Source organism: Prionailurus bengalensis, chromosome X (genome assembly GCF_016509475.1).
Source record: "Prionailurus bengalensis isolate Pbe53 chromosome X, Fcat_Pben_1.1_paternal_pri, whole genome shotgun sequence".
Lineage (NCBI taxonomy): Eukaryota > Metazoa > Chordata > Mammalia > Carnivora > Felidae > Prionailurus > Prionailurus bengalensis.
The window spans coordinates 3,542,087-3,567,492 of record NC_057361.1 but is presented as its reverse complement, the minus strand read 5'-3'; the positions used below and the strand labels follow the sequence as shown (position 1 = coordinate 3,567,492).

At 42.5% G+C, this 25,406-nt stretch overlaps 1 protein-coding gene across 3 annotated transcripts in view; it reads left to right on the top strand.

The window, feature by feature from the left end:
* The window catches only part of NLGN4X (neuroligin 4 X-linked), a 318,112-nt gene extending 293,274 nt beyond the window's left edge, over positions 1-24,838 (top strand). For all 3 annotated transcript variants that reach the window (XM_043570689.1, XM_043570690.1, XM_043570691.1), the window contains 3 exons: positions 7,719-7,904; positions 11,964-12,753; positions 21,192-24,838. In XM_043570689.1, the coding sequence (XP_043426624.1) occupies positions 7,719-7,904; positions 11,964-12,753; positions 21,192-22,041 (1,826 nt within the window). In that variant the 3' untranslated portion in view covers positions 22,042-24,838. The remainder of the gene's footprint in view (positions 1-7,718; positions 7,905-11,963; positions 12,754-21,191) is intronic.
* Positions 24,839-25,406: the final 568 nt, after the last annotated feature.

The following is a 25,406-nucleotide window of genomic DNA, read 5'->3' as shown; positions in this document are numbered from 1 at the left end:
TTAAAACAACTTCCGTATCTGTGTTCCAGATTTGCTGGAGAAAAGCAGTGTGAGCTACGAGATAATGTCAGGTTTTGACAGAGTTGAGAGAGAATGCATTGTCCTTATTTCATTTAGTTCTTGTGATTATGTTATGGAAAAACAAGAACAGACCAGAGTAGTTCTGGTCTGCCCCCAGATAGTATCTAACGGTAAGTACTAGGAACCACTGTGAGCATCACCACTAGCATTCTTATGTGCAATGGAGGCTAGAAAATCATGTTGAAACAGAGCAGCATATTTTGAATTACTGTACTTTAGAAGAAATTATGGCAATTATGTTTCCTATTTGTAAAATACTGTTGTGTAAATTGGCTTTTCTTCTATATGCACTTTAGAGGGCTCTGATTACCATGTACAAAATGTGCATCCTATGTATGCTTTATAAATACACTTTGATGCCAAAAATAGAACTTTCAGTTCTAATCAGTTTTTAAATGTGTGGTGGGTACTAAGGAGGGCACTTGTTGGGATGAGCCCTGGGCGTTCTATGTAAGAGATGAATCACTGAATTCTACTCCAGAAACCAGCACTACTCTGTATATTAACTAACTTGAATTTAAATAAGTACATTTAAAAAAAAAAGAAGAAAGAAAGAAAGGGGCTCCTGGGTGGCTCAGCTAGTTGAGCGTCCGACTTTGGCTCAGGTCATGATCTCGCGGTTTGTGTGTTTGAGCCCTGCATCAGGCTCCGTGCTGACAGCTCAGAGCCCAGAGCTTGCTTCAGATTCTGTGTCTTCTTCTCTCTCTGCGCCTCCCCTGCTCACACTCTGTCTCTAAAAAATACATAAAATGTTGAAAAAAATTTTTTTAATAAAGAAAGAAACCAAATAGAAGCTTGCAAATGCAAAAAAAAAAATTGTACAAGTTTTCAAGGTATCTGTAGAAATCTACTCAAATACTGTATTCCGCCCACCCCACCCCAGGTTTTAGCATGTTGCTTGGGTCATTTTGGGTATATCTAAATGTTGGTAGAATGGCATCTCCCTAATTCACAACATGGAGAAAAGGTAGATTATGTAGTGGGGTGTTTTGTTTTGTTTGGGTTTTTTCTTGCCTTGCTTTTCTCCTTAGACTTTAAGCACATAATGAACATTTAGTAAACAATTAATAAATATGCATCACGTTCATGCAAAATCTGGCATAAGCCACATGTTTTCTTCATCTATCACCTGCAGAATCTTACAGTCGGAATCTAAGTAGACCAGTGACCAGTTTTTCCTCTGGATCCATTTCCTAAATCAAAGGGCATCTCTTCATACTTGCTACGCATACGTGAAACAGAAATAAATAGCAGTGTTTCTGATATCAAGGAACTCGTAGTACTCGGTGACCGTTTTTTAAAAATACACACTGGACACCAGGCACAGTGCTTTTGTATGTTACTGGTCTTGCCCAGTTATTTCCCCCAAGCAATGCTATGGGACTTCTTGATTCCACATTGGAGCCATGTGGGGCTTTGGAATCTTAAACTTGCATGCCCAAGGCATCACCATAGATTCCAACCTGCTGCTGAACTACAAGCACACATCCTTCCTAGAGAGCAGCAGTACGTTCTAGGATAGGAAGTCACTGAAAGAAAGTTGCCGAGCCGAGAGATTTGAGGCCATCAGGAAACTTTTAAAAAGAGACCTGCCTCGGTGGAAGGAAGGAAAATGAGGTGCGAAATCCTGCCTCAGTGGTTGCAGCCGGAGGTGATGGGGTTGGTCTACAGGTGGTGTTGTGCTCCCTGAGCAAATGGTGCACCTTGCAGTGAGGCCAGGTTTCTAGGAGCAAGGCAGACCCGGGCAATGTGTACCAGGCAGGTTACAAGCTGACCGCAGCTTGGTCAAGAGCATTCTGGATGCAGCAGGCTGCGTGTAAAAAGGCAAAGACATACAGAAATGCAAGGCGTTTCCTGGAGGCAGTCAACAAACAACTAACGTGGTCTGTCTGCTGAAGAATATATGTAGGACATGGTCAGCGGTATAGACATGATACCTCACGGAGGGGCTCTGGAAGTCCCACTAAGGGATTTGACTATAAAACATATTTGCTTTAGGGTGGTGTGGTGTGTGTGGGAGTGTGTGAGAGTGATTGCTAAAGAAAGCAAAAATTGGAAAAAAATGTAAACCCAGATGTAGGATTAAGTGTAAACAATCCACATTCCTAGAGCTAAACACTTAAATGTTGGATTTCCTTCCAGAGTGTATAATTTACACCCTGCTTTATTGTGTTAATAAAAAAGAGATCTTATCACACGGTATTCAGAAACTCACTGTTTTCTCCTGAGAGATCTTAGATGTTTTTCTGTGTCCACAGAAATCAAGAACCTCTCATTATATGGTTCAGCCAACATGATTTACGCAACAAATCTTTTATGCATGGGCACTGACATTGCTGTCATCTCTCATTTTCAAAGTCACAATCAAAAAGATTGATCCTTGGGTGGCTGGCAACTTTTGTACCTTTAAATAAAGATTTTTATATATATATATCTAGAAAGCATAGAAATAGAACTTCCGTGTCAGAGGGTTTCAGGTTTTCATCTTCATGGGTTTTGTCGATTTTTTCAAGTTGGGGAGCACTATGTTTAGACTAATGGTAATGAATAGGTTGGAAGCGGCCAGGATGGAGGGGTGAGCTGGAAGTCTTATCTTGGGCACTGGGGTGTGGACCCAGCAGAGTGATGAGGTACATTAGCTGTTTCAGAAACAAAAGCAAAAAGATTTGAGGGCCAAGTGAATGCAAGTCCCACAAATCTAGAGGAATGTTCCAGCATGGGGTCTTGAATGGAAACTCATCTAACGTTGGCTCAAAGGATCTGGTTCCAACATGGTCATTGCCACAAATTTCATCACTGTGAAACTTATTAACCTTCATATATTGATCTGTTTTATATACTAAACAAAACTGTGTTTCTTATTTTGTGCTTTGTTTCCAGAATATAATTGGTTTTAGTTTGTGAATTAATGTAATTTCAACTAAAGTAGTATGAAAAACCTGCACAGCCTCAGTGTAAATACTGTGTGGAAATATAATATACTTTATGGAAATAATGCAAGGATTCCCGTTAACAACTTAATGGACCCTTTGTTTGGAAACCTGTGCTACAGAAATCATGTGTGTTCCTAATTGTCTTTGATTTATAAATAGATTTATAAATTTTGTTCTATTTATAAATAGATTTATAAATAGATTTTGACCCTGTGTGACTTTGGTGTGATAATTAAATGCAGTAGAAGGTTATGACTCATGTCATTGTTAAGTAAACTAAAAACTACAAATAGAGACATTAAATTTCAATTAGTTGTCCCCCATCAGGCTCAAAGATTTGGAATATATACCTTTTCTCCCCTTCCTTCCATCCATCCTGTGCAAGTATATACCCTTATGTTAAATCGTAAATGATTCCAGCAGGAAAACTTCAGTTTCACATTGTAATTAGTGCACTCAGTGAATGATTTCCTATAAACATCAGAGAATAGACATTTGCATTTATGTGGCTGATTTTCATTTTTATACGTCTGCTCTATTCTTATCATAGATTCCTTTCCAGGGTCCTTGATGTGACCTAAAGTGAATTCTATCTATTCTTTTTGAAGAATTTTTGTGTAAACATTCCATTTTGCGTTTGCTCTATTAAATTTATAAGATAGAGGTATTATGATTTAATAATGGCTAATGATTTGTCAATTCCCATGCTACTCTGTATCTGTTTCTCTATCCATCCATCCATCCATCCATCCACCCACCCATCTATATCTATCTATCTATCTATCTATCTAATCTATCCCATACTTATATACACGTATGTTCTCACACAATGACGTGTTTATACATAAACATTCTGTATACATATACATTATACAAATATGTATATACATATATGACCTACATATACATATGTGTATAGGTACTATTAATAATATATAGTCTCCACTGTATTTCACAAATTCTTTTAGAAGTACAGTTGAGACTCCACTTCCACCAATCACAGTGAATACACACAATAAAATTATGCACTAAAATATTCTGTATTCTCTTGGTAATTATCTTTTAGTTAATGGTCACCCAAGAAAAGGTCTCCTGTACTTACATAATGAATTATGTCCTAAAAGAAAATTAACTGTAGCTTTAAAGTTCTATTCCAGAAGAACAAAAGGGCCGTCGCATTGGACACCATCGGGCTTCGTTGCAACCACTGACTTGCCTGTGTGCAAAGCCACGCGACCTGGAATCATTCTCCTAAGCCCTGTGGTGCAATTCAGAAGAGCGAGACACCTTTAGATCGTGATGTCCTACCACAAAAGCCTGAGTCTGTGTATCCTAGCCACAGTATGAAGACCGACTTCCGTGTCCGTTTCACTCAACGAGCAAGGCGGGAAATGTGATTTCTGGCTTGCGGGCATTTCTCATGGGCCATATTAAAAAAAATTTTTTTAATGTTTAATCATTTTTGAGAGAGAGAGAGAGAGAGAGAGAGAGACCCAGCATGAGCGGGGGAGGGGCAGAGAGACAGGGAGACACAGAATACAAAGCAGGCTCCAGGCTCTGAGCTGTCAGCACAGAGCCCCACGCAGGGCTCAAACCCCTGTGAGATCGCGACTTGAGCAGAAGTCCTACGCTTAACCGACTGAGCCACCCAGGCACCCCTCTCATGGACCATATTTTAAAATAACCCCTGGACACCTGAGCTTATCTCTTGTGAGTATGTATATTGTTTGGTTCCTTCCAGCGCTTTGAATGAAACTTGGTCCCCATCTTGTCACAGTAGGTCTGAGTTCAAGTATGTGCTTTCTGTCTCTCTCTCATTGTTCTGTTGTCGGCGGGGGGTTGGGGCAGGGGGAGGGGGGCTGGGGGGCTGACTGATTTACAACCTTCATTTCAGAGACAGTAAATCTCAAAAGCCAAATGTTTCATCAGCTGAAATGCTTAACGGATTTGGAGCCAAGAGTGCTTATCAGTGAAAGAAGCCATTTGTTTAAAATCTCTGGTTTTAGCCAGCCAAGGGGTTGCTTCTATTAATTCATCTACAGCGTATATGGAAAGAGATGTGCTTCTCCAGGGGACAGACTTCTAAGGATGCCTCTACCAGCACTCGGCTTTGGTGATGTGCATGGCCGTTTCCAAACGGATTATCTACTCCCACGTTCATAGAATTGCATGATAGGAAACTGATACACATCTTGTTTCTGCATTATATCAAGCACTCTATTTCCACAATCAGAATAGGAAAGGAATATATTCTTGCAGGGTAAAATAAAATTGCTTGCCTTCATTCTGCACCTGCAATAAAAACTCTGCCTTGTTGATTGTTTAAATTAAAAGAGACGGTGGAAAAAAATCCCTGGATGATGCAGTGAATGAAGATTCCATGGCAGCAACTATGGAAACACCAACTTCAAAAAAACCCACGTTCATTTGCTAAACTTCAGGCATGCACGGAGAGCTGTTTCCCTCAGGACTTTTGGAAGGAATTCAGAATCGCAAAGATCAAACCTTTCAATAGGAGGCTGTTAGAAAAGCTAAGATTTGCCAGGGTATAGAATATTAATTAGCCTGCCATTGGAGAGGTTACAACAGTCATGTTTTGCTGGGGAGGGGCTTCAGTTCCATAAAGGCTAGCGATTCACCGTATGTTGCAAATCCTCACTGGTGCCCCGCGGAAACAAAATAAGCAAATAGGTCATTCTGGGAGAGCTCACAGAGGGGGAGAGGGAGTGGAGGAAGGATGTGTTGAAGACAGAGGGGTTCTGCCAGAAAATTACTGGAGCCTTTAGGAATGAATCACCGCTTTCCTTAATGGGGAAAGAGAGGCTTGTCTTATGGTTATTAAACGGCACCCAAACTACCATTATGAGCCCGTTTCATACATAAAGCTGCATGAAAGGGCCTTTGCTCCCAAGCAGGGCGCGATGCATTTTATGAGAAACTGTGCAAAAGGTTGCACGATGAATGCCAGAGCCAGGGAACACTCGTTGGCATGAAAACGCTAATTAGTAATTGCTAATTAAATAAGGGAGGGGTTGGTAACGTCGGAACGTTCCCACTAATGACAAGCTCATCTCAGCTCCACCCCTGAGAATGCTGGAGAGGCCTGAATCTTCGAGATGCCCTGGCCATGCATCTCTGCAGATACAGGAGATCGTGAGTGCACTTAGTGCATTTTCAGAACCAGGTTTTGCTTCATGTGACTTCAGGGCCTCAGTCAGTCTGTCTTCACCCAAACACTGCAGCAGGTGGCTGTAGGAACGGAATAAGCACTTACTGAAATGGCTGGAAAAAAGGAGGTGGGATGGAAGGGGGTGTTTGGGGGCAAGGGCACATAAGAAAGTAAAATGACTAAGAAGCAAACAAAACACCTTTTTAGCATCTGGTGTTGTTTTGTCAGAAGGCCTAGGCAAGACAGGAGTGGATACAAAGGTAGACCAACACGTCTGCGGTACGTTAACCTTGGCAGAAGCTGGAACGAACAGTGGTAGTTTCGAATTTGAGAAGGAGAGGACCCGTCTGTCCGGAAAACGGCTTCAGACATCAGAGGGAAGGCTTGTTTCGAGGTCACGATCGTTTTTGCCACGAGAGAGAGACAGACGAGTCTGGGATCCATCTGACCACGTTGCTACAGGAAAAGCTTTGGGTTGCCTTCTTTGCAGCCTCTAAGGGCGAATTAGGAATGTGATGCCTTTGGTGAAATTTGGTTCCTCAATTTATAGAATCATCCTTCTTTTTAAAATAAGACATACCAGCTCGTGCTATTTCAGGGGCAGTTGCAGTGACTTGAACATGCACCGTAATTCGGCTTAGATTACAGAGTTTCATGTTTCTGTGTGCGACTCTAATATGTTGTCTATAAGGGGTGGGCGCTAAGTAAGAATGGAGTCCCAGGATCTGTCATTTAGTTTGAAACTTAAGCATTAAAAAGAATGAAAATATCAATAAGGAATTCAATGGGGAAAAGCTGACAACCTGTAATGCTTTTCTGTACACACACACACACACACACACACACACCCCAACACACAGATGCCCCAGCCCAACACACACACTTGTCTTTCCCTGAAAAATTTTTTCAAGGAGGACTTTCTCATTTTACAACCAACATGAGTAGACAAATGATAACTTGAATCTAGTAAAATTTACGGTCTCTGGTATTATCATATATTATAAATATTTGAGATTGATTGTGCCTGATATGTTAGCCCTGTACAGACTCACAGAGGAGGCATTTTATCATCAGAAACAGAACCAATAGAAACAGAAGCAATAACCATCATCACGATTATTTACATAATAAAATCCTTCCTGCCATGAAAAATGCTTTCCACTGGTGCTTCTCATTTATAGGAAGACAACCAAAGAATGAACAGGGTAAACCATGAGATATATTTTCTTTATTTTTAAGTGTTTATTTATTTATTTTGAGAGACGGTATGTGTGCGAGCCAGGAGGGACAAGGGCAGAGACAGAGACAGTGAGAGAGACAATCCCAAGCAGGCTCCACACCATCAGCACATGGAGCCTGACATGTGGGGCTTGAACCCACAAATCGAGAGATCATGTCCTAAGCCAAAACCAAGAGTCAGACGCTGAACCGACTGAGCCACCCAGGCGCCCCCATGAGATTTATTTCCAAATACCGGAGATGTTTATGTGCTTTGTTATCATCAACAACCCAAAATATCCTGTGTTCTCTTGTAGGGTTTTTAAGTACCGGTGACCAGGCGGCCAAAGGCAACTATGGGCTCCTGGACCAGATCCAGGCACTTCGGTGGATTGAGGAGAATGTCGGGGCCTTCGGCGGGGATCCCAAGCGAGTGACCATCTTCGGCTCAGGCGCGGGGGCGTCTTGCGTCAGTCTGTTGACCTTGTCGCACTATTCAGAAGGTAACAAGGGCATCCCCGTGTTGGTGCACGACTCCCAGGGCTGACTGGTGAACACATGTAGAGTTCATATCCAAGATGCCTGCTGGTGGTGTCACCATAAGTCTCTCTCGAATCCTCTGCAGAAAGTCCCCAGATGACGTGAGCTCACATTGCTTTCTTTAAAAAAAATTTTTAAGTTTTTTTTATTTAGAGAGAGAGAGAGAGCATGCAAAGGCATGAGTGATGGAGGGGCAGAGAGAAAAGAAGAGAGAGGATCCCAAGGAGTCTCCGCGTTGTCAGCGTAGAACTCACTGTGGGACTTGAACCCAAGAACCATGAGATCATGACCTGAGCTGAAACCAAGAGTTGGATGCTTAACCGACTGAGCCTCCCAGGAGCCCCTCACATTGTTTTCTTTTAGCTCAGCTTTGTTTGTATTTTAACCATTTAAATGACAATTCAGTGCTGGTTACAACAATTGGAACATAATGACTCTTATAGGAAGACCAACACTTTGCTTTTGCCTTCCTGATTTTATTCGGTCACCTTTAAATTTTAAGGCCTTCTCATTTCAACTTGGGAGAGGTAATACAGAAGAGAAACAGTCATGTGGAAGACGGATGCACATCTTTACATTCCATAAGCAACGCAGCTCGTGGTCGTGTGGTTTTAAAAGTCAGTTGGGTCACCCACACTAACTTGGGGTGGCTCCCTCGTGTCCACTGATGACCGATGTTCCAAGCAATTTGAGAGGAGGGGTTTAAGAGAGAAGTGAACTGGAATTAGATGCATTCATAATAACTTCCTGGCTCCCCCCTCAAAAACAAAAACATAACAGAGGTACCTGGGTGGCTCAGTCAGTTAGCATCCGACTTTGGATCAGGTCATGATCTCACGGTTCATGGGTTTGAGCCCCATGTTGGGCTCTGTGCTGACAGCTTAGAGCCTGGAGCCTGCTTTGGATTCTATGTCTCCCTCTCTCTCTGCCCCTTCCCCGCTTGTGCTCTGTCTCTCTCTCCCAAAAATAAATAAACATTAAAAAAAACAATAAACAAACAACCCAGGAAAATGCAAATAAATATTCTCGGTGATGATCTAAATTATCAGGGTCATGTTATATTTCCTTCCATGTCATTGGTTGGTTGAAGAATTGCACCATTTTTATTTGAACCATTTTCATCAAAAGCACTTGAAACCTTAAAGGAGTTACTTGTTTTGCAAAAGAGTTTTGCAAAAGGAATGAAAAGGTCAAAATATTTTAAAGACTAATAAATACATAGAATTTTAATAAAATAGAATCAAAAAAACTGAAGAGGACCTTGAAGTGTATCTACCCCAAAGCCCTCATTTATCAAAAAGGAAATTGAGGCTCAAAGAGGTTGCATAACCTGCCTAGGGTCACACAGCAAGTGATGGAGGCAGGGAAGAAACCCAACTTCCCAGACCCTGATTCAAACCTATTCCCACCATTCTTCCTTAGCTATTAAAAACTGTGCCAGAGCAGAGGGTAGCCGTGACCTTCTGTGCAGAATAGACTGGCTGTGCGGGATTCATGGATATCCGCGCACAGAACAACTATCAGGAAAGCCCTGATTGTCTCTCCTATTTGGTATTTTACCTACCAACTGCTTCTCCACTTTCGGCTTCCAGTGTTGAAGTTCAGATTTCCTCAAGGTATTCTGTAGCTCTTAGGAAATACAAATGTTCAGCTCGAGTAGAAATTTTAACTAGCAACAGACACTGATGTGACCAGTAGATTTGCGGCTTAGTAAGGAGATTCAAAATGCACCTGTTATTAGGATGCTCAGTCCAAGAGCCATAAGCAACCATCAGTCAAATCAAAGGTGACAGGGCTATAGATTATTTCATAATGTCTAAGGAGAGGTCACATTATGGGCTCACATTTATATTAACACTTCATTTTTACAAAAATGAAACAATGGATAATTAGAGGGGTTGTTGGCAATATCAATACCTATGGCATTCCAGAAAATATTTAGACTTTCCCACTTTTCAACTGATATAATCCCAGTTCTCAAGTTAGCAAGTAGTCAGGACCAGCTTCCTTAGTAATCAAACACAGGAAACCAAATCTAATTGGAGGAAGAGCATTAATTACTTAAATCAGCATGTCGGAAGTGATCAAGCTCCGTGGCAGTGCTGGGCATGGGTCGCGTCTCTACACAGCAGCTTTTCAAAACAACCCAGCAATGTAATGAGCACTATGAAAATAACTAGATAGTTGGCCTTAGAATTATACTTCTAGCGATGTAGTCCCAAAAAAAGCAATCAACAGATGCATAGAAAATGATGTTTTCTTGAAGACGTTCTTTCATAGCAAAGAATCAAGTGAGAAGCTCCAAGATTAAAAAGACAAGAAAGTTGTAAGGAACACATGCATTTACTCAAAGGAACAATAATTAAAATATTTAAGAATTGTGCTGAAGACGTACAGTGGTCTGGGAAACACAGTGTGAAAGCTATGCATCTACTGGACACAGTTGTACAAAACAACGTTGAGGGGGAGGTAGATAGCCAAGTAGGAATGACAGTAAAATGCTAACCAAACTTGAATTTTATAGTATGAAGTATAAGTGGTATTTTTATTTATCCAATTATTCAAGTTTTATCACAAATTATATTCTGTAACACACACACACACACATAGCTACGTCAGTCATGGCCAATAGTTGTAACAGGATAAAAAAAAAAAAAACATCTAGCAAAATTTTTCTAATCCTGATTATTTTAACTTGTGAAAATCTTCAATCGATCACATATTGACATCATTTCTTTAAGAGGCTTCAACACATTAATCTTTAGAGCCAAACACAAACGTCAGTAGTTGTACATGTCTGAGAGCATTATAAACTCTGGGAGAATGGCCCCCAAATGACTTTGATGATGCATTGAGCAAAACCAGATCAACTTAACGTCTTCTCTTGTGTGTCATCTTTGGGCAATCTTCCAGTCTTTAGAATCACATCTTCCTGATTGCAATCATGTTTCCTCACTTGATTGCTTTCATGACCTTAAAACTCTACAGGGCACGAACTTTTGGGCTCCCAGCTGAATTACTCTGCCAGCGTCTCCTGAGGCATGAGAGCTACATCATGCTGGAATTCAAGAAAATGGCAGGAAGAGATAAGAAACAGAATGCTATCATTTTATACCCCATCAGCTCTTGTCCTGTAGTAGTGAAAAATACAGGGTTTAAAAAAAATCTTTTTTTACTTCCCAACATTCATGCACTAGACAGAACTGAGAGAATATTGTAAGCCACACAGAATTTTACTCATCAAATTGCCCTTTTTTTTATTTCTCATGAAACAGACATTTTGAACATGTGGCAGAATACATTAGAGGAAAGTCTGGGATTCGAATGGATGCAATTTTGAGACCAGTGATTTTTTTTGAAAAATACATTTTACTTGGGCAATCAAGTGAGGATTCCTTTAGGAATAGCTAGCTTAATTAATATTTTAGTTGTGAAAGCTTAATACATCCAATATATTGAGGGTGGAAACAGAAATACATCTCTGAATTTTTACCCTGAAATTGATTTTAGTGGATTTTTTCTTTCTGCATGTTGAAGTGGTACCTGGATTTGCCAGTGAGGCAAAATGGTCTTTAACATCTTCTTGGCTCAAAGCATATTTTTAAGGAATGGGAGGTAGGTGATTACCCTGGGTGGGTTTATTTATAACAGCATCTGGGGATGCCAATGGCAAGACTACCCTAAATTGTGGAGTGATAAACAGATTGCACGTTTTTTTTTTTTACCACTGGAGCTAAAAGGTTTTTTTACCATTTTCTTAAACCGTGTGTGTGTGTGTGTGTGTGCGCGCGCGCGTGTGTGTGTGTGTGTGTGTAATAACATCCCATAAAACAAATGTCCAGCGGGAAGGGGAGGAGGAGAGAAGGAGATGGAAATGAGCAAAAAAATCCTGAAAGCGCTGAATGCCACTGTATCCAGAAATTCACATGCCCAAGAGACAATCAGAGCCTTCTTTGCTAAGTAAAAGCTGCTTTTCTGTCTTTCGGGTTTTCATTTGCATGTGTACAACGTTGCACCTGCAGGTCTGTTCCAGAAGGCGATCATCCAGAGCGGGACCGCACTGTCCAGCTGGGCAGTGAACTACCAGCCAGCCAAGTACACGCGGATATTGGCAGATAAAGTCGGCTGCAACATGCTGGACACCACGGACATGGTGGAATGCCTTCGGAATAAGAACTACAAGGAGCTCATTCAGCAGACCATCACCCCGGCCACGTACCACATTTCCTTTGGCCCCGTCATCGACGGGGACGTCATCCCAGACGACCCTCAGATCCTGATGGAGCAGGGGGAGTTCCTCAATTACGACATCATGCTTGGTGTCAACCAGGGGGAAGGCTTGAAGTTTGTCGACGGCATCGTGGACAACGAAGATGGTGTGACGCCCAACGACTTTGACTTCTCCGTGTCCAACTTTGTGGACAACCTTTACGGCTACCCAGAGGGGAAAGACACTTTGCGGGAGACCATCAAGTTCATGTACACGGACTGGGCAGACAAGGAAAACCCCGAGACGCGGCGAAAGACCCTGGTGGCTCTCTTCACGGATCACCAGTGGGTGGCCCCCGCGGTGGCCACGGCCGACCTGCATGCTCAGTACGGCTCCCCGACTTACTTCTATGCCTTCTACCACCACTGCCAGAGTGAAATGAAGCCCAGCTGGGCGGACTCAGCCCATGGTGACGAAGTCCCCTACGTCTTTGGGATCCCCATGATTGGCCCTACTGAACTCTTCAGTTGTAACTTCTCCAAGAACGACGTCATGCTCAGCGCAGTGGTCATGACCTACTGGACCAATTTTGCCAAAACCGGGTACGTGCTTCCCCACAGCAGGTTTTTCTTGCTCTTCTCCTAGATTGTCTGGTTCTGCCATGACGAACGGAGTGCAAGATACATTCACACACGGTAACGGTGGGGGGCCTCGCTTTTTCCTCCTCCTTAAATTGTTTTCTGCCAACCAGATTTTTACTAAGAGTGCTCATTGCATACTTAAAAGTCTGTTTCTACCTGCCACTCCAGGGTTCAGGGGTAAACGGCACTACCTTTGGAAGCCAATCCCAGAATTTGTGTCCTTTGGTAAATAGTAGGGTTATCAAATAGGACCCTGTGTCCTTTGGTAAATAGTAGGGTTATCAAAACACGTGTACCACGTGGCAATTTGTGTTTATTGCGTAGCCACGAGAACAAATTCAGTCTCATAATACATCTAAGAAATACGATCCATGTGTGTTTATACTATATATGAACACACACGTATGTATGTTTCTCTACAGTTATGAGATTTATATCCTGTATATACACATATTGGCAAATACTTACTCATCTATATATCATTTATACATATTTATTTCATAAACAAATATATATTTCATATATATGTGTATATACATACCTCACAGGAAAGGACCTCAGCTAAATGTAGTACAAAACCCACAAGAGGCACACATAACAACAGGTCCACCGATATGCTGTTGAGCAGCTTCCAAGCAAACAAGGATAGAAAAGTCTCCCCAAGTTTTTATTTTTTCAGGTTTATTTATTTTGAGAGAAAGCGGGCGTGTGATGCGTGAGGAGTACACAGAGAGGGAAAGAGAGAATCCCAAGCACGCTCCACACTGTCATCCCAGGGCTCGATCCCACGAACTGTGAGATCATGACCTGAGCCAAAATCAAGAGTTTGACACTTAACCGCCTGAGCCACCCAGGCATCAGAAGACTCCCCGACATTTAAATATTTTTTAATGTTTTTATTTATTTTTGAGAGAGACAGAGATAGAGTGAGTGAGGGAGAGCAGAGACAGGGAGGGAGACACAGAACCCGAAGCAGGCTGCAGGCTCTGAGCAGTCAGCACAGAGCCAGACGTGGGGCTCCATCTCACGAGCCGCGAGATCATGGCCTGAGCCGAAGTCGGATGCTTAACCGACTGAGCCGCCCAAGCGCCCCGACTCCCCAGCATTTTAAATGGCTACAAAGTCACAGCAACTTTTCATTTTTCTCCTGTCTAACAACGTGATTGTGGAAATTAATGAGGTATCATTCTGTTCTACCTGGGTGGGCTTCTCTCATTAACCTTGAGCCTCTTGCCCTGAATTAAAATCGGAGACTCTCTCCCTCTCCGCGGGAATGTGCGTCTTCCCGTGGCACTCCAGGTGTGGGACAGAGGCGCCCACACGACAGCAGCCCGCAGTGCCTGAGTCTGAGGCAGCTCTAGAGACAGGGTTCGTGGTGCTGAGGGCTCAATGCTCAGGGCTCCTTCTTTCACAACGATTCCAAATGTTGCTGTGTGCACGCTGTCTTCAGAGTTTTGGAGGTCTTAGCAAAACTATGGCGTGTTTATAGAGTGGCAAGTGTATTGTATGGATACCCACGTCCAACTGTCACATTTTACATGTTTGGTCTAACGACGGTGGGCATAGGAGGCAGTAGGGGAGGGAGGATGTACAGATATTTGGGACAGATGCTTGCCTGTCACCTAAGGGTTCTTTCCTCAACAAGGAGATGATTGACATCAAGCCAACGAATTTTTTTTAATGTTTATGTAGTTTTTGAGAGAGAGAGAGAGAGAGACAGAGCACGAGTGGGGGAGGGGCAGAGAGACAGAGGGAGACACACAATCCGAGGCAGGCTCCAGGCTCCAAGCCGTCAGCACAGAGCCCGATGCGGAGCTCGAACCCATGAACCGTGAGATCATGACCTGAGCCGAAGTCAGATGCTCAACCGACTGAGCCCCCCAGGCGTCCCCTAGTCAACAACTATCTTTATGTCACCCTTGTTTATGATGTTATTATAACATCCCTAGGGTGCTGTAACCATGTACCACAAACGGTGTGGCTTCAAACCACAGACATTTATCGTTGCCCAGTTCTGGATGCTAGAAATGCAAAATGCAGGTGTTGGCAGGGCCGAGTTCCCTCTCCAATCTCTAGGGGACAGTTTTGTGCTCCTTCCTAGTTCCTGCTGCCTTGCAGGCTATCTGTGGCATTGCCTGTTTATAGCCACGTGACTGTGGTTTCTGTGTCTGTGTGATGTGGCGGCCTCCCTATGTGTCTGTTTGCAGATGGCCGTCTTCTTCTAAGGGCATCCGTCATATTGGTTTAGAAGTCCAACCTGCCCCGTCTTATCTTCACTGATTCCATCTGGAATGACCCTGTTTCCAAATACAGTCACATTCTGAGGCCCTGGGGGTTAGCGCTTTGGCATATGGTATTAATTTGATGGGGGAACAATTCAACTCATCACCCCTTTTAAAGGCAGGATGATGCCCAGTTGTGTCATTGAACTCAGGTGCGTGATGCCTTTCCTAACCAAGTGTCATGCTCTTGAAGCAGAAAGATTTCCCAAATGATGGCCATCTGCTTTCCTTACATTTTCATCCAAACATAGCACTCTTTAAGTAATATCTAAACATCCTTACTTGCTTTAGTTAAAACCACATACTTCTTTCCCTTATGTGTTTTGAAAATGGACTTTATATGATTTTTCTTACATGGTGATCATTCATCACCAGTGTAACTGAACCATGAAAAAAATGGCAAACTCCAAACAAAGCCATTAAATTCTCGTTAGCTCCTCTTGCCTTGCCAAGAGCTCTGGGGCTGATGCCCTCTTGGCGTTTAAAAAAGAAAGAAGAACGGTAAAGGAAATTAATTAGTGTCACGCGATGGGAAAGATCTCCTAGCGCGAAATGGATATTTTCACCAAGACCTATCAAAGGCTGAGCCAGGATTAAAAATACCACAGCATTCTGCTATTGAGTGCTTCTTTTCATGTCATAGCTTGGCTCCTAAGATCTCTGTGCCCGGCGCCTGTGGTTCACACCCTCGTGTGGGGAACGTAGTGACGGAACTGTTAAATAGCCTGGGCTTAATCACGGCCAAAGGCATTCGTGTGACCATTCATGGTATGTGTTCATGAAGGTGTCAAAGCAGCCAGAACAGATGGGAAAAGGGTTCGGAAGGGGGAGGACGTCCGCTTTGGGGGAACAGGTGTCATCTAAGTGGAGTCTAGAACTTCAGAGAGAGTCAAGCTCTCCCTGAGCAAACGGGAAAGACACAATGGAGAGCTGTGGATGTCAGGCTCAAGAACCTGGACTGGATCCAAATAGGAGCTATTTTTACTTCCGCAGTGCCTGTGGGCCACGGCTGAACTGATACTTAGGGATATTAATGCAGTCAGTTTTCTTCATTCGTTTGGAAAGGTCATTGAAATGACTCAAATCATCCTTAAAGAGAGTCACTCAGAACTTCCTCTAATGTGAAATGCAAAGTGGAGTCTTCCAGCGTCAGTATGTGTGGGATAATATTTCCATGGCGGCCAGTTGAACAAGGAGACAGAGGATGGAACGGGTGGGCAGTCTAGTGATTTCGGTATTTGTCAATACTTGGCAAAGCCGTGAGAGGTGGTTGCTATTCATTTATTTAATTAGGGTAGTGGTGCAGTAGGCTCTCTGCAGGGGCGTATTTCCTTGTCCCCGGCGGGGGCTGCTTCGGTGGTCCCAGGGAAGGTGAGCCAAAATGGTGCCAGTAATGGAACAACGTAGGATAAACCATGTCTGACACCACAGTGTGAGCATGCTGGTTAACTCTGTTCTTCAGAACACATTCTCAGACCGTGACACAGAGACCATCAACTGCTCCCCACCAGCACTAGAGGGACAGGACACCTAGATTATAAGAACATCCCCCCAGCCATTTGTCACAGCCCTTGTCTACGGAGAGAGGAGTCCATGGCATCAGGACATGCTTTGCCATTATCACTGGCTGCTGTTTCCAGTCTTCTGTACCTTACAGACAACACGCTGCTGTTCCTTACTGTTCGGATGTTAGGCAAGGCGTATACCCTGGTGCTGCTTTTCGTAAAACCCACAGCTCACAGGTGTGACCTTATGTCTGTCTTTAAATGTAAATACATGATATGCCAACATTTTGTTGTTGTGGATCACAGAGAAGTAAATGTTGGGAATATGCGTATAGAAGACACGGAAGGGGGAAGGCGGGTAGGGAGGGAAGGAAGGAAGGTTCCATGATCCAGCTTAAAAGACTCAGCCAAGGTGCTGCCAGGGTGCCAGTCGGCTCAGGTCATGATCTCACAGTTCCTGGGTTTGAGCCCCACATCGGGCTCTGTGCTGACAGCTCAGAGCCTGGAGCCTGCTTCCGATTCTGTATGTCCCTCTCTCTCTGCCCCTCCCTTGCCTCTCTCTCTCTCTCTCTCTCTCTCTCTTTCTCTCTCTCTGCCCCTCCCCTGCTCACACTCTCTTTCTCTCAAAAATAAATGTTAAAAATAAAAAAAGAAGACTCAACCGAAACAGTGCTGGAAAAGAACAACATAGGCCAAAACAATAAGTACTAGCCTAAAAATAAAGCTGATGTGGAAAGTTTTGCTAAATGAAAAGCAATGTCAAGGAAAAATGAAAACTAATCCCAAGGTTTCCAAAGGCTTAGAAAGAATTACAACCTGTGCCATAGAAAATCTCTTTGGGAATGCGAGCCCTGACTGGTCCATAGCATCCAGGTGCTTGTGGATCAAACACCGATTCAGTCTGAACTCTTTTGTGGGGACACCAAAGAAAAGTTGGTCTCTGTAGGACATATTGCAACAATCAGCATTTTAAGGAACCAGATGATGCATTGTCCATCGAGGGCCTTACTTAAATGCCATTGGAGTTCAGATAATGCAAAGATAATTCTGGCACGGCAAATGCAACCAACACAGATTTCAATTTTTTGACTTGGTCTCAGGACCAAGGCTCTCGGTGTAGGTCTAAGGAGATGCTATCTTGACTGTTGACGTTGTTGGTATCCTGTGATGAATTTATTTTCAACCTTTGCGAAAACTCAAGAGGCCCTTAGGGTGCGTGGCTTAGAGAGAACTGCAGCCCATGTCTGGTCTTAAAATGACCTTTATGGCCAAAAAGCATTGGAAGCAGAGTGAATGAACATCTTGACCTGTTGTGTAGGTGCACGTGGTAGCCTTCTTCTTAGACATCTGGTAACAAATACCAGGTACTACGTTATGCTAGATGTGAGGAGGATCTTGTGTCATCAAAAGGAGCCCATCAGAGAGTTTACTGGTGTTTCTACAGGAATCATATTACCTATCTCTAGCAAATAACATGGATCACAAGGGCTTAGAAATGCACTTGACTATCCTCCGCCAAGATGATGTCTCAAATAAATTGTCACAGGTGAAAATGTGTGTCTCAGGTGCTGGGAAATGTGGATGCAGGTAGCATTGAGGTTTTCACCAGGGAGGGAAGATACGTCCATTGCTTTTATCCTTAATCATCACGATCTTTAATTTTACTCATGGAAATTAAAACGTGCCATATGCGGAAGTCAAGTCTAAACAGACACTGCTATCCCACTTAGAGGTCTTGCTGTCTTTGGAGTGTTTGACAAGGGAAAATGATGGACTTTCATAAGCTCTGTGAGTTTATCTTGGTTTAAGGCTTCTGACCGTGCACCTCCAAGAACTTTAATAGATAGATTGTATCAGGCTAAAGCTTACTTATCTGGATTTTCAAAATCCTCTGCTCTATTCTTTGAGAACAAAATAAATGTGTTTCTTTACCTTTCAAATGCACACCGAATTTCATCAAAAAAGAGTCCAATATCCAACATGAACAGAATACTCTTTTTCCTAGATGCCCTCTGCTTAATAAAAGGTCCACACAGCTAATAGACCCAATTCAGTGAAATCAGATCAATGGAAAAATAGTAGGAATCCTTACCACCTTTCCTTGCTTTTAGAAAATAAAAATCGGTGACAAAAGTTTCCATGGCACATTCCAATTAAATAGGAATTTTTTCAAAAATTTATTTCAGAAGACTCAAATAAAAGAAACATGAGGTGCTATATTGAATCCAACATGTTTCTGAAACATGCAAGTATTTTTAAAAATCAGATAAAAAGGTTTTAAATATGTTAATGTTTATAAATGGACAGATAAAAAAGAAAACTCATGCATTAGGATCTACAAATTTGTATTCTTTTTTCTTGATCCCATGAGTAAAATAAAAGTGAGTGTGCACTCAGTTAAGTAGTAAAATTTCTTTTTCTGTATGCCGTGTATATAGTTATATTTACATATAATTGTATGTATCTATATATAGCTATATATCTAGTGATATAGATATCCATATATATAGTGTACATTATGCAGTATATACTATGATATATAGTATACTTTCACAGAGTATATATTCTACATTATACTTTTATGAAGCATATACTGGATATAACATATAGTATATACCATAAATCCTGTGGTATAGAATATATGCTATATGAAGTATATACTATACTGTATATACTGTAGTATTCAATACATACAATATGTAATATAATATACTGTGATGTGTACTATGTACCATGTAATATACATGCTATGATGTATATTATTTACAATGTATAGCGTACCATATATACGGTGGTAAACAGTATACTTTTATATGGCATATACTATATGCAGGATATGGTACCCTGTACATGCTGTGGGTATGACAGTATATTACTTTACAGTCCTCTCTCCCTCCCTAAGCAATTTTTAGGCATTCTACTTTGTATATTGGCCGAAGGGGATAATATTTACTAGGCTGTAACTATTTTCCAAAAATTTTGTTATGATTATTGAGCCTCCATCAATTACTTCTAACCCCAGTATCGTCACCCATTCTGTAGATGAGGATGATTAGGCCCAGAGAGGCTTCAGAAATTTGCGCAAGATTTCACAGCTGTAATGAGGGAGAGCCTCAGAGCTTAATGCCTGGAGATGATTTTGACAGCCTCAGACTGAGGGCAAATGTCCTTCTTTTAGCAAAGGCTGCATGCACCAGTTGGCCAGGGTATCGTTTGCATCCTGCACAATGCACGGTCATGTGTGTGGACTTGGGACTCTCAGGTAGGACTTCTGGCCAGTGTTCTGGCATGTGAGCATATAGGCAGTGGCTAGAGGCAGCTTTGTCCATGCTGCCAGAACGTAACGTTGTTCCATGGAAAACAGAAGTGAGAAGAGCCAGATCTGTGTGTGCACATCCCAACTTGCTCTGGCTTGTCCATGACGTCTGAACGTTCAGTGTTGTCTACTAGGTGATCTTTTACTGTGCATGACCTCAAAATTTTCAAAACAAATAAACATTAAGATGAAATATGTTTTACACTTCACTTTGCCAACCGTAAAAATAGATGGAAGAAATGAGAATATGATATTTTGGGGAGGTTCTTTGTGATAGTAAAAGAATTGGTGGCAAAGATGTTTAAAGGACCATGTTTTCTGGATTTCCCTTTAATTTTGGTGATTCCCTTTCTGCCTGTGCCCATTTATGTAAATAACAAGACAATTCTTGGGTTCAGAGTTGGCCCGGCACACTTAACATCTACAGAAACTCTCAATTTCTTGCACCGTGTTTTACTTCTCCTAAACATGTTAGCTTCACCATATGTAAAGCTGTGATCTTATCACCGTTCTTAGAATTAATGGAATGTTACTTGATATTTACGTGGCTCAGTCTTGGAAAGGTTTTCAAATATTCAACTATTCCTCTTTCAAAAAGACGACAGCAAACTCATGGTGCCTTCATTTCACCGTGTCTTCACGTTTTGCAATGGCAAGTCCTATTTTTATTTGATTTTTAACACAATTTTAGTTCTTAAAACTTCAGTATGTGTTTGTCCACCTCAGAAGCCACCCTGGTGCAAAATGCCTACTTTTTGAACAATTGCCTCTAAATCAAGATTTCTCAACCTCAATACTATTGATGTTTGTGCCCTCTACTCATTCATGGCGGTACAGTCCACACATGACAACCAAATATGTCCCCAGACATTGCCAAATGTCCCTGTGTGGACAACACGCCTTGGTTGAGATTTATGGCTCAAGAGTAGCTAAACTTGAAATACTGAAAAAATTTCCTACACCCATTTTTTTCTTACTTTTTTTTATTTTTGAAGATCATTTGATGCATTTAAAAAAATAGTAGAAATGTTATGAAAATGCCAGACCTCTGCCACCAGGAATTATTTTTAAAATGAAAGGAAGAGAAGACTTTAAGGAAAATACAAAATGGTAGCCATGGTTGAGTTAAACCACAGTGTGTCCGTTGCTATTTGAGTACTTGGTGTTCATAAACAGGTCTTGGTGAGCTCAATTAAATGGTCCTAATTCCCTGTTTTGTTTGATGGCAAGATTTACTTGTCACATGTCAAAGGGTGTGACCTTTTTTTCCCTCTTTTCTCTTCCTTCTGTCCCCAGTGACCCAAATCAGCCTGTTCCTCAGGACACCAAGTTCATTCATACAAAACCCAATCGCTTTGAGGAAGTGGCCTGGTCCAAGTATAACCCCAAAGACCAGCTCTATCTACATATTGGCCTGAAGCCCAGAGTGAGGGATCACTACCGAGCTACCAAGGTGGCTTTCTGGCTGGAACTGGTTCCCCACCTGCACAACCTGAATGAGATATTCCAGTACGTGTCAACAACCACGAAGGTCCCTCCTCCCGACATGACCTCCTTCCCCTATGGAACCCGGCGGTCTCCCGCCAAGATATGGCCCACGACCAAACGCCCAGCCATCACTCCCGCTAACAACCCCAAACACTCCAAGGACCCTCATAAGACAGGGCCCGAGGACACAACCGTCCTCATCGAAACCAAACGGGATTATTCCACTGAACTGAGCGTCACCATCGCCGTGGGGGCCTCCCTGCTCTTCCTCAACATTCTGGCATTTGCGGCTCTGTACTACAAGAAGGACAAGAGACGCCATGAGACGCACAGGCGCCCTAGTCCCCAGAGGAATACCACAAACGACATTGCTCACATCCAGAACGAAGAGATCATGTCCCTGCAGATGAAGCAGCTGGAACATGACCACGAGTGTGAGTCCCTGCAGGCTCACGACACGCTGAGGCTCACCTGTCCTCCAGACTACACCCTGACGCTGCGCAGGTCTCCAGATGACATCCCACTCATGACACCAAATACCATCACCATGATCCCAAACACACTGACGGGCATGCAGCCTTTGCACACATTCAACACCTTCAGCGGAGGACAAAACAGTACCAATCTCCCCCACGGACACTCGACCACTAGAGTATAGCTTTGCTGTTCCTTTCCGCTACATCTGCTCCTTCCCACTGGAGAGAGGGAGAAAGAGAGAAGTAACGTGTGCCCACGAGGAGTGTGGGTCATCCCACTGACATAAGACAAAAAGAACAGGGCCACCATCGTGTCCCTGTAGACCCATCCCATTGGCATTTCCCAGTACGACAAGATCTACTTCTGACCCTATGAAATGTGAAAAAGTATACATTGCTGTTACAATACTGCTTTAACATCTCCACCTCTCCAGAGAACGTTTAGTTTGGCTAGGACATCACCGTCTCCAGGACCTGGATGCTTCCCGTGTTAACAATAGAAGCTGACACTTTGGGGACTCAGCCAGGGACACTTAAGAAAAAAAATTTTTTTTAATTAACAGTTGAAAAATACAATATGTGCCATACGACGGATGGCTCTACTTAAGGGAAGGACGAGTCTGTGGGATTTTACCCAGTGCATGGAGCTATCATCCAGACAGAAGGAGAAGTAGAATTTTATTATTACAAGAGCCGACTATGCAGTAACATATGTATAGTTCTGTGCAAAGAGGTGTTTCGCCAGCCTGAACTATATTTAAGAAACTTTGTAAAAAAAAAAAAAGAAAAAACAAATGTATATAGCTGTGAGTTTCAACAAAAAGACACACAGAGAAAGGAAAAAAAAACAACCAACAAAAAAAGCTTTTATTGGTGTTTTCAGTTTGAAAGACCTTTTAGCAAGATTGTGCTTTCCATTGTGGTCTGTATGTATATAAATATATATATATACATTAGTCATTCACCTCTGTTTCCTCCAGGACACAGGAGGATGTTCTTAATTCCTCGTGGTAAGCAAACACATGGGGTTTTCTAACGCATTTCATTTGTAGGACGATGTGGTGTCACACAGCGGACCCAGACTGTCTGTGTGGTGGGGCTCTTCACCCCCCTTTCTGGGATGCATGCGACAGCATTGTTAGGAGACCGACCGTTGTGTTAGCAAACTTTTATTTTTGTGTGTGTTAGCCTCCATGGAGTTGCACCACCTAGATGGATCCCCCATCCCCAGCGTGGAGTTTATGTAAAGCTTGCTGAATTAGAAACACACACACACAGAGACACTGCAGGAACAAAAAACAAAATACAAGTCTTGGTCTGTGGTTGTGGTTCTTTGAATATGTTTAGGGAGACCTGCTGCCCACCCCCAGGGGTCCTGCCAAAAAGGAAAGAAAGCTTGCCTTTAGTGGGGGTGGGGCCATGCCCCGCCGGGTAAATACGGCTCAGTGTTCCCCAGCAGCTGCAGAAAGGGCTGTGGGTGCCGGGCTACCTGCTCAGCTTAGCTAATCAGATTGAAGGAGGGCATGTGTGTTTCCTGTTTTTTCTTTAAGCAGTAAGTCCCTTATTTATCAGGAAGCAAGATTTTTTTTTTTATTCTTTACATCGTTTATGGGATAACACATATGCTTGTCTAAAGTACTGTGAGACTTGTGTATCAGTCACTGGTCAATGAATCGTACGGGGAGAAAACAAACCCACGTGAAAGGACAGAACGCGAAAAGCCCCCTGCATGGGTTTTTCTGCAAAGTTAGGGTCGCCTTCGCTGTCAAGATAAGTTACGGAAATTATTCGCCCCACTTAAAATTGGCAAGCTGGGGACTGGACATTTGCCCCCAACACCTCCTCACATTCCCATTGTCCTTTTAATTTTATCTGAAGGAATATTTTGAGTTTCCTACGGTGGAAGGGAAAAGAACAATGGTTACTTTATAGTTTGTCTTTCAAGAGTCATTGCAACATCAGGAAGTAGCAGCCAAAGATGTTTGAAAATCCTGTCTCTGGGCTTGACTATGGTTATTTCAGAAAGCGAGGCTTACAAGTCATTGCTACGTTGGGGATGCTCCACAAGATAAGTCCAGCGTCCTTGCCCCTTGGCACAACGCTCGAGTACTGAACCCCTACACTAAAACAGTAACGATCGATACCAACGTCTTCGAAAACGCCCTTTAGCAAAAGACAGTTCTTACAGGTGCATAGAAGTCCCACGATAAATTCTGGCGTCCATCTGGGTTAAGATTTGAGAGTGGGTCTCTGTATATACATACGTGAACTATTATAATCCCCACTTTGCACATGGCCAACCAACAATCCTTTCCTGCAGCTAGACGTGTCACGGGTACAAGTTTTGTCCCCAGTTCATCCTTTTCTAAAGGTATTGTCAGGTCATTTCTGCAAGCTATGTATTACCCCCAGCGGGGTACGGCAAATAGACTCTCCATACAACTACCCGAGAGGTGATGCTTGGCATCAGTGTGGGTCTGGTATGTTTGTAATGTGAATTCCAATATTTGTTTAGTATTTCCAATTGTCTTCTGCTAGCAATATGCACAGTAATGTATCAGGCTTGTGACATTTGGATAAGGAAAAAAAAAAGAGTTCTTGTTAAGTGAATAGCTTTTACAGAGGATATGATCAAAAGAAATTTAATACACCTTAAATGATATCTTATTTCTACATGGAAAGAAGTTATAGAATCTTCATAGAGTTCTATGAGAATAAAATATACTTGCTATCTATAAAAAAGAGAAAAATGAGAAAAAAAAATGAGAAAAAGAAAATAAGTTAAAAAAAAAAAACTTTCCTAGGCTTTTATCCTTGACCTTCACAGGCACGCAGGGTTTAATGGTTTCTTGGGTTATTATTTTGAAATTTTGTTTTTGATTTTGCCTTAAGTAATGATAGAAGATATATATGGCTGGACACATATGTATAAACTTTTCAGCAGCATTTTTAATAATAAAATATCACAGTATTTTCTAATGCTTTGTGCAAATAATTACGCGTCCATCCTTTTTTTGTAGGTGGCCTATGTTATTTCCTTTTCCTACCCCTTTGACTGCTGTTTTCATTTTAAAAGCTACGCGGTACATCAGACACAAATGGACACACTCAACCTGTAACGGGTCAGCTTCGCACAGTTTCTCCCAGTGCATGATTCTTGGGCGACCCACGGGGGGAGTTCTGCCTGACGTTGGAGAAGGAAGCCCCAGACGGTGATGATGATGTTTCCTGAAGGTTCCTGAATTGGAGCACTTGGATTTATTACTGTTATCACTGCCCGTTCTTATGGTGCTGGGTTTGGCATTGAGTTTGACATAATAATGCCCTCCCGCATCCAAACAGCCTTGTTTGAGTAAATCTTCGGGTGACAGCAAGAAATTGTGAGTAAAACTCAAGAGGCAGAACATGCCTCCCGGGCCCGTGGAGAGCAAATTGGCCAACTCCTCACCAGTGCATCTGGCTGTTTCTTATCCTTTTAATTAACATTCAGGAGAGCCCCCAGGCACAGGCACCTGTAATACCCCTCCTTTAAAGTGGAAGGGGTTGA